This window comes from Mytilus galloprovincialis, chromosome 1 (genome assembly GCF_965363235.1).
Source record: "Mytilus galloprovincialis chromosome 1, xbMytGall1.hap1.1, whole genome shotgun sequence".
Classification (NCBI taxonomy): domain Eukaryota; kingdom Metazoa; phylum Mollusca; class Bivalvia; order Mytilida; family Mytilidae; genus Mytilus; species Mytilus galloprovincialis.
Genome location: NC_134838.1, coordinates 15,432,212 through 15,442,667, shown reverse-complemented (window position 1 = coordinate 15,442,667; position 10,456 = coordinate 15,432,212). Strand labels below are relative to the sequence as shown.

General features: G+C 32.9%; 1 protein-coding gene across 3 annotated transcripts in view; it reads right to left on the bottom strand.

Moving 5' to 3' along the window:
- LOC143066919 (uncharacterized) overlaps nt 1–10,456 on the bottom strand; it is a 69,532-nt gene that overhangs the window by 53,956 nt on the left and 5,120 nt on the right. Inside the window, exons 3-8 of one of the 3 annotated variants that reach the window (XR_012975799.1) lie at nt 9,662–9,948; nt 8,409–8,546; nt 7,640–7,837; nt 6,704–6,819; nt 5,270–5,717; nt 3,214–3,920 (exon numbers count right to left, since the gene is read on the bottom strand). Coding sequence is in view for 2 of the 3 variants with exons in the window: in XM_076239792.1 (XP_076095907.1) it covers nt 6,704–6,819; nt 7,640–7,837; nt 8,409–8,546; nt 9,662–9,948 (739 nt within the window). In the remaining variant the exon portion in view is untranslated. Of the gene's footprint in view, nt 1–3,213; nt 3,921–5,269; nt 5,718–6,703; nt 6,820–7,639; nt 7,838–8,408; nt 8,547–9,661; nt 9,949–10,456 lie in introns of those variants that run through there. The other 2 variants (XM_076239792.1, XM_076239785.1) reach the window with 2 other exon arrangements.

Sequence of the window (10,456 nt, the reverse complement as noted above, 5' to 3'; positions counted from 1 at the left end):
TTCACGGCATATAAACGTTGAAAATATGCCGCGCAGCCCTATATTTTGACCTTTGAAAAAAATTGTGGTGCATATGACTATTCAATTCTAGGATAAGATTTTTTTCAAAACTTCATAGTAAAAGTGACCTATAGTTGCTTACATTAAAGTTATTTGGTGGACAGCTTTCTGTAGTAATCTTATCACATTTTCTTAGAGAAGAAGAAATTTTCTTGAAATGCATTTAAAATAGTTTTCAAAGCAATTGAATGATAAGTTATATTTGTCTAGTTGCAAATTTAGCACATATATTCAGGAATGAGCATGTTAATGTTATAAAAATACAATGTTTAAGTCATTGATTTGACCATACCAGAGATAGCATTTAACACCTTTTACAATTTGACTTATATATATACGCTAACTGCTACGAGATTAACAACAGAGAATTGAGACTAGACACTGTAAATGTAAAACGACAAGATTGTCTTTTGAATTATTTTTTTATCAAATACCATCTCTAGAGGAAATCTTATGGATTGGTTTTGAGTGATTAGTCATTTGATTTAAGAAATACACGGTAGCAAATTTAAATTTGTTCAGTCAACCTAATGAATATAACAAAAGTGCCAAAATCTTTACTTAGAATAACATGTACGTAAGCTCACGTGTGACTTCGGTTTTAATGCGTGCAGACGATAGAAATCAAGTGCATATATATTTTTTTATCCAAACAAGTAGAAATATTAAAAGTTTCTTTTATAATAGATAAATATAATTTGATAAATTTTATTATGAACTTATTTTACCTTTATCCAACAGAAGAGTAAATAAAGTCAACAATAGTATACCGCTGTTCGAACATTTCTATTGGTCTCGATTCACCAGTTTTCCTTCATTGACCTTCAAAGTATAAATGGATCCCATGAATTTATAAAATATACTTTCAATTCGAGTTAATATCACTTAACGAATAATTTTTTAATACGTAAGCAGCATGAATGTAAATAAAAGGAAATATTGGGTATATTTTAATGAAACAGTCCACTAATGTAAAGAGCAAATGCGGTATTCAACAATAGGAAAGTCTAAATCTCGCATCTCATGCTTCAAATTGCAAAATTTGTGAATAAATTTACAAACTACAAACTTATGATATACAACTATTGACAACTAAATTTCTCGGTCGGGTCGTTGTCTCTTTGACACATTCCCCATTTCCATTCTCAATTTTATCATATCCTACTAACTCAAAAAGTATAGAATTGTAGATACTTTTTTTAACCCAGAATTAAATTACCAAGGAAATGTTTTCTTTTTAGATGAACATATATTACGTTATAGGACTTGCTATCTCAGTCCAAAAATGTATTGTTGTTATTAGATTTTTCATGTGTGTGCCTATTGTAACCTTTTATGAAGTACTGGTTCTGTTCTCCTGTTTGAAGGCCGTTAAGAGATTTGTAGTTAGTTACATGTATGTCATGTGTTATGTGGTCGATGGCTTTCTCATTGGCAATTATACAACATTTTCTTATTCTTAAAAGGAAACCTTCCTGAAATATATTTAAAACTATTTTTTAAAAAGCGACAAAGAGTTCAGACCAGACAGGAAACCACAATGTATATATAAAATGCCATCTTCAGAGGAAATATTTAGGATTAATTTTGAGTAACTAGTCATTTCGATTTTCAGAAATTTACACGGTAGCAGGTTTAAATTTGTTCAGTCGACCTTATGAATTTTCCAAAGGTGCCAACTAAATCTGTACTTACAACATAGTAACTTCAAGTGCGACAATACTGTCTGAATTGGTGCAGACGATAGGAGTGAAGTGTAAACAGATTTTTTTTTTATTCAAACATTTAAAAATTTAACGTTTTTTTCTTAATAGTTAATTTTATTATGAACTTGTTTTACCTTTATCAAACAGAAGAGTAAATAAAGGCGACAGTAGTATACCGTTGCTCGAACATTTCTATTGGTTTCGATTCACCAGTTGTCCTTCATTGACTTTCCTTGTATAAATGGTTCTGTTGAATTTATTAAATATACTTTTCAATTCGAGTTGATTGGACATAATTATAGGATTGTGTTCCTTTCCATTTTGCTTATGAAATATTTGAATTCATTGACTTCACTAAATTGACCTTTGAGGTGAATTTTTACAGAAGGAATTATATCAGTCTGACGTTATTATCTTTTGTCCCAAGTTGAATGTTAGGGATTGATTGAAAGGACTTAATGTCCATCAAAGAAGGAGTCATAGAACAATTATTTGGTTTCCAAAAATAATGATAACATTTATAAGAATAACCCAAATAAATTCAACACATTAATCTTTTTTAAAAATATGTAGTAATACCCCCCCCTTTTTTTCAATCGTTTTTCACCAAAAAAAAGGGGGGGTACTAATAGGTCAATCACCTGTTGTCATATCGGAGTCTTTAATAGCTTACTATATTGTACGTGTTTTGCATTTTGCTAAAGTCCGTATAGTGACCTTTCAGTTTTACCCCATCGGATTTTTATGTTCTAGACTGACATTTAACACAATTGTTTTACCAGTGACTTTGATATTTTTTTGGTGCATAATGTAGATTGAATTTAGTACGTTCCGTTTTGATTACTAGGAAATTCAAAGAAGAAAAATATGAGGATCGAAACGCTTTGAAGTCGCAAAGTCAACATTTCAGTAGAAGCACACACACTTATAGGGTTAGTACAGAAGTTTAGTCGAATTTTATACTCTTCGGGGCATATCAATGTTGAAAATATGTCGCACAGCAATGTTTTGACCTCTGAATAAAAACGAATTGCATATCAACTTTCCATTCTAGGTTATGATTTTTACGAAATGCCATAGTGAAAGTGGCATAGTTTAACTGTTAGGGGAGTTCCTTTGTAAAATTTCAAATTCCTTCTTACGTGTAAGCGAACTACATAGAAATATGAAAGAATATACAAGATCTAAGATATTAACGTTGTATAATTTATATGAGATAGAAAGCGATGCTGGAACACTGCTACACAAAAACAACTATTTCCAAATACGAAAAGTGAAGCCTCCTGTTTTAGTGTAAATATAACTCATAAATCAATTCTTGCTTGAGAATACCACCCACGCATGTCGAACACAGTAAACAATAAAAAATGCAAGTCAATGAAGATCGATTTGTTTAAACGAAAACCATGGATACATTAAAAAAAACTTTAATCATACAAACTAAAATTATCGAATAAGAATACCTTAACGTTCTATCTTCCAATACGATATCCGATACGACCCTTTCTGTTAGTGGATCTGTACAATATTTCAGTGCAACGATTTCAGTATGGCTTGATAGTTTAAGATGACCTTTGTAAACGTCTGCGAAACTTCCACTTCCTAAAAGATCTTTTCTGTCCCATTCAACGTCACTCAATCTGTAGTCCATATCCATAATATGATATACGAAAAACAAGTCCAATTCACCCTGCATAGTCTGACCTCAGGAAATAAACTGTGGATACATCGTATGTAAATTATCGTCTGCTTTTCTTACACAGTGTGTCAGTTTTCCTAATAGCTGGCTATCTGCTGTTAGAAATTCAGGTATTTTCTTTGCAATCTCATCCACGCCTTTCACAAGTTTCTTAAGATAGTGGGAGATTTTGTCTTGTAGTTTGTTTCCGTGTACAATTGACTCAATAAACAGGTATGTTGCTTCAGCCATTTTCTTTGTACTATTCTCTTTTTTGTAGCTTTTAAATTTTTCTCTAAATTGTTTGTTGCTTGCTATGGCTGAACACACAACTGCCACAGCTCCGCCTAAGCCTTTGATCTCATCTACGTCATCTCTCTTTGCTTTTTTCCATATGCTTTTGACAGGTGCTTGCTTCTTTATTGATTTGTAGAGGTCCCTAACTATCTTTTTATCGTGTTCTCCATGAAAAGTACCTTCAAACGAAAAGTAATATTTCGTTATTCAACGACATTTGAGTATGTTTCGCCCCTCTTTTATTTAATAACCTATCATAACTATTGGCATATTTGTTCGTGAATATCAAACACCAAAATGAAAAAAAAAACATCATTTTACTTAAATAAGAAGTGATTTACATAGCTATGATATGTATATTCGTTACACGGACTTTTATATATTTTCAATAACTTAACCAAGTCGATCATGTTGTTCACATCCTGGTTCTTTAGTGGTCTCATTGTCAATCAAATCAAATTGTGATAAAGTTTCATAACGACCTCTATAAAATCATCAGAATTAATTAAAAGAATTTGAAGTTAACCCACAAGAATTTCCAGTGTTTCTTCACACTAACTAGCACATGTGGATATGGGTCAATGACATACCTATAAATGTATGTAATAATATTATCATGGTGTTAAACTGAAAATCTTTGCATTTATTTTAGATGCGTTGATAATATGTCGTTATCATTTAATTTCATTTCACAAATACTGATTTATGACTCCGTACAATACTGACTGATAGATAAAGTCAACAGTAGTTAACCGTTGTTCAAAAGTCATAAATCGATTGAGAAAAAAATCAAATCCGGGTTAAACATCAAACCCGAGGTAATCGCATCAACTATAAGAGGAATACAAAGGATTAACAGGAACACCGAAGTGCAACAACAAGAAATGCCAACAAAACTATTTTATACCAACTGCCATATACCTGACTTACAGGACATTTTGAAAAATAGTGGGTTGAACCTGGTTTATTTGTATGCCAAACTCCCCGCTTTATTACAATGCTAAAAAGAATATCGCTTAAACACTACGTGACATAAATACAGCGATAAAACACAAGACATTCATAACAAGGAAACACACAAACAAGCAAATAATATAATAGTAGGCCCAACATGCAAACCGCAGAACAACGAACATATTTCATCAACAATAAACACCATATGATACCAAAATTAGTGACGCGCTTACGTAACTAACATGCAATCCCGAACCCAGATCATGAATCGTTTCAAAATTGTAATGATTTCAATGTTCTACTTTTCCTACTTTTCAATTCCTAGCTGTCCCAAACTCTAATGTCAAGCATATGAATAAGTAAGTAGTACCAACAAACTTCTCTATTTGTAATTATATTATAGTATCAATGTGTGCTGCTCCAGATACGCATTTCGACAATGTCTCCTCAGTGATGATAGAAGCCATAATATATGAAAATCAATAACTATTGAAATGAATTAGAAATTGCCTTGTTGTTTTTTTTTTAGAGAAATGCCCAACAAAGAGAAATCCTGGTTAGTCAGAGACTGTACCTTCTATAGCTTCGATTTGGTCCTCTAGAAGGTCGCATTCTCGTTTGAATTTCTTTATCATTTTCTCTTTGAGTGAGTGGACAACTCGTTGTTCCTTTTCCCATTTATTAAGCTCTGCTGAAACTTTACTGGAAATTTTGTCAGCTGCTTCCTTGGCTAACTTCTTATAATTACCAGGCCGTGGACATTCATCCTGTTTCCAGTCATTCAATATGCTTCGCATGCTCGGAGAACTTAGAACTTCACTTGTTGTTTGTGCAACTGAATTATCTCATACTGCAGTTCCCTTCTGAGATCTTCAATGGTTTGTTTTGATTTCTTCCCCAAAGCGTGCATATTTCGTTTGATTTCTTCCATCTGTTTCGTCATTTCTTGTTTGTCCACAGCGTCTATGGTCTTTGAAACTTTAAGGGTATAATTGGCTCTTTTAACTATTTGAGACAACCATCTAAAATCGAAAATTAAACGAATGCGTTGATACTCATCACAAACATGTTTATCCTCTCAACTTTCAATATGTTTTTGTCTTAAGTCTTTAGCATTTAAATTAGTGGTTGCGGTTGTCGTTGGTTCTCTATTCTATTATTATTTTTCATAACTATATTTATGAAAATTACGTCGTCGTTATTTTTTGACGGAAGTGCATTACCTCATAATACAATATCGCAATACGATCTACCAAAAACACGATTTCTTTTACAGCGGCATGCATTGAGTGTGTAGGTAAAGGCAGAATCTTGGGTTAGCTTGCTTGTTACCTGAACCGTGAAGGCATTATTAGATTAGGTATACTACCCTCTTTTCGGAGTAGTCTTGTCCTACAGACAGAGATTGGTTACATGTCGTACTATTCTACTCTTAAAAGAGGGACGAAAGATAAAAGAGGGTAGTTTACCTAACACAATAATGACTTCACGGTTCAGCTAGCAAGCAAACTAACCAAAGATATTACGTTTACCTAAACACTCAAAGCATTCTACTGTAAAGTATGAGCCACTCTGGTAAGTACCTTAGAAACAGTCGTTCAGTCATTTCGTTGACAGTCACGATGTCTCTAATCCATAACTACTTCGCCACATAATCTGTTCGGAAATAAATTTAGTAAACTAAAGCTGAGGCTATATATTCACAAAGCGGATAGAAGCTAGATGAGAAAAAGGGACCCAAAGGAAATCCAAATTTATCTCCATCCTATTTGCCAGCGTGAGTTGGAATCTTTATTTCTGAACAAATGGATAAATTGGCACGTTTGCGAATATGCAACTTTGCTTTTGATTATCCTGTTGACTAACTCAAGAAACGTAAAACCCTCTGTAACTTTCAGAGCAGTTGCATGTTTTTGATAATGCTTTTAATTTGTCCTATTCAAATTGTATTTACACTATTTAGAAATGTGTGTCTTTAAATAAGATGATAGAAATAAGTATGCATTACCAGTAATGTGAATTGAGTTGTTTACGTAAGCTTGCAGGAAACAAATTCTGTAATCCTTTTGAAATAAAATCTTTATGAGCAGGATCCATGGCTCCGTATTCCATGGCCCGTTTTGCCTATATATAGAAAAAGCAACTGTAATATATTCAAGAAAAAAACATTTATATAATGTTCAACGCACTTGATATGGACGGAACGCAACACCTTATTTACTTTTAACAGTATATATACATTGATAAAAAAATAATACTATATAATTATACTAAGCATACTGCTTCTAAAACAATGTTTTATTCTCTTTCATAATATCATTCAAAGAGAAGAAAGACGGGTTATTTTAGACCATCGTCAAGGACGATTTTAAAAATCACTTTCAATAATAAAAGTCAAAACTATTTTGAACATTCTCAGAGGTGAAACATAGTACATAGAACACCCATTGGTGGCCTACGACTATTGTCTGATCTTTGATCGGGTTGCTGTATCTTTGACACGATCCCCATTTTCATTCTCAATTTTATAGTAATATAAAACATCAATAAGCAAATATTGACGCCGTTGAGACATACACAAAATTACTAATTAATTAGCAACAAACACGTGGTATAAATGATTTGTCAAGTGAATAACGATGACAAAAAATATTGACTATGACACAATCTTGACAATCTTGACAATGACCAGAGTACAGAACCCTACTCGTTTTTAAAATCATAAATCATTTCACAATTGTAAATTCAGAGACAACATACGAACATTGTTCGTTAAAATCAAAAACATGCCTGTAAGACATGCCTAAAAATATATTGATAACCAAAATAAATAGACAATCATGTCCTTAGTTTTTCTCCTCTCCACACATTTATAAATTTATATCGTTAGATTGTGTTTCATTAATCAATCAAATATAAAACATATGAATATTTTGATATATACCTCTGTAGTTGAAAAGTAGAATATTTGTTCCTCTCGAAGTCCCTGAAAAATTGGCTCTAGTTTGTACACAATATTTCGTTTTATTTCTTCTCTGTCCTTAATTGGCACGACATCCCATTTATTGCATACAAACAATGTTGAAGATGGGCTGAATTCTTCGTCTAAAGTATTTACCACATTTCGCAGAAAATCTTTCAGCTAAAATACAAACAATGTATGTTTGTTATATGACAGTTTCAGTAAGTGTATCACGCATATTTTCCTTTTTCATTAAAGAAGAAGGCTTTGTATGATTAGAGATAACATATTTTTAATGATCATTTTATCAAATAGGAAAACAGCCGAAGGCCACCAATGGGTATTCAATGTAGCGAGAATTCCCGCACCCGTAGGTGTCCTTCAGCTGGCCCCTAAAAATATGTATACTAGTACAGTGATAATGGACGTCATACTAAACTCCGAATTATATGTAAGATTGTGAGGAAGTGAAGTGTAGTTTAAAGCATAAAAAATGCATAACTTTCATACTGAATTCAAAGGACAATCAAACACACGTATTTTATTCAAGTTTGTTTTTACATTTACAAGAGTAAAACATGATGGTTGGTCCTCTACCCGATGATATCAACAGCTAATGGAACTTAAATGCTCTCCTACTGCTTTCGGTTTTTCTTTTTTTTTTAATCGAGCGTCACTGACAAGTCGTTTGTAGACGACACGATCCAGGCGTGCAAAACTATTGGCCTGGATTTTTTATTAGTTATCTTACCCTTCCTCTCTGAACGCCACCTGCATTTGATGTATTCACAACATAAATGAAACCACATGACTTTGAAAGGTGCTTTTGAAAAGACTGATGCATCTGGATTTCACCAAAACCAGGAGTGTCTATTACAACAAGACCTTCCTGAAATAAAAAATAAAATGACACCAATTTGACAAAAAACTATTTAAGCCTGCAGACCTGTCGTAAAATATAATGTTTTATGGTTAAATGTTTTGTTCTTTCGTTAAAATTCTTTTCTTAATTATTAATTGCCGGAATGATTTTTTGAATGGTCGATGATTACAGTTTAAATATAAGAAGATATGGTATGAGTTCTAAAGAGACACATATCAACTAGAGACAAAAATAAAGGAAACGTAAATAACTTCAGGACACTTTACAGCCTTCAACACTTAGCAAAACACCCAGGGTATTGTAAGCGTTAAAGGGCTCGTTATGAGGAATTTGAAAACAAATGTTGTTTAGTTTTTTCCTTACATTCCTAGGATCTGGGATGAATACCTGTGTGAAGATACAAGAACCGTCTTTTTTACGGTGCAATCATAATGTATAAATATACTATCCCGACTTAAAAACAGGGAAACCTTCGGTTTTTTGTTCATAACCATAAATTGAAAGAACCCTTTAAACATGCGTGTGTGGGCACCTCTTCATAGAATTGTATGTTCAGCATTAGACAAATAAGTTCAAATGAAATGAAATGCTCTTCAACTTCGTACTTTATATAGCCTTTTTACGTTTTTTTTATTTGAGCGTCACTGATAAGTCTTTTATATACGAAACGCGCTTCTGCCGTAAATAAAAACTGTCAATCCTGGTATCTATGATGAGTTTATATACTAACATACAATTAGTGTCTCAAAAATGATCATTTAACAATATTATTCGTTTAAACGTTCCGGCCACCCGAGACACTCAGTCAAGAGCTCTAAGGACGAAACATCGGGAAGAAGGTCAGTAGCAGGCAGTAACCAACAAGCGTTGGACCGCCTTTCTGTCGGATTTTAATCCCCCATAATTTCGGTTACCTTTAGTAACGGTTGTTCATTATTGGCTGTCATTTTAGCTACTTTTTGCTGTCTTTTTCTTGATACAAAGCATTCACCCTTTTTGCGCGTTTATTGTGATTTCTGTTTTCTTGAACAGCTTCTACATTTCCATTAAACATGAAATTCAATTACCCCATCGTATGATAACTTAAAATTTTACTGTTCCTCTACCTCGTTATAACATACCTCAATAACATTAGTTGGCCAATATATTTCAATTTTATCGAATGGATTGTCACCATTTTTGTCTTCATAAGTAATGTTACTCTTTAACTTTTCTTGTCCTTCCATTGTACTCAAATCTATTTTCACTTCCTTTCCACCATTAGCCCCAAAGCAAATTGCCTTCTTTCGACCATCTTTGCTCTTTCGAATTTCACAGACAGTCTGTGTACACTTAATACTACTTGTAGGAAGAATGTCTGCTTCAAGTAATAAGTTTATGAGACTACTTTTTCCAGATGTTGCTTCACCTAAAATGATGTCTCATAATTAATGGAATTCATTACTCAAACATAAACTGCTTGCCTTTCCCACAATTAAGAACGCTAGATACAAGACCTCCTGAAAATGACCAAAGTATCGACAGAATGTTAGATTGTGAAAGGAATACATATTTAGAAAAAGCATTCAATTATTGAAAATTGTATCATGTTTCAAACCGATAAAGACATTACTGCATATTTTAACTGACAACATTCAAGTTATTATTCTGCAAAACTATGGTATTGTGTTTTCTGTCTCTACGCATCACTGTAAATATAACGAAATTTGATGAGACTGTCATACAAAGTGAGAGGTTTAGCGCTATAAAACTAGGTTTAATCCACCATTTTCTACATTTGAAAATGCCTGTACCAAGTCAGAAATATGACAGTTGTTGTCCATTCGTTTTTTAAGTGTTTTGTCATTTGTATTTTGCCATGATTAGAGACTTTCCGATTTGATTAAGGCCTTTCCCTTTTTCTATAAGGAAAGACC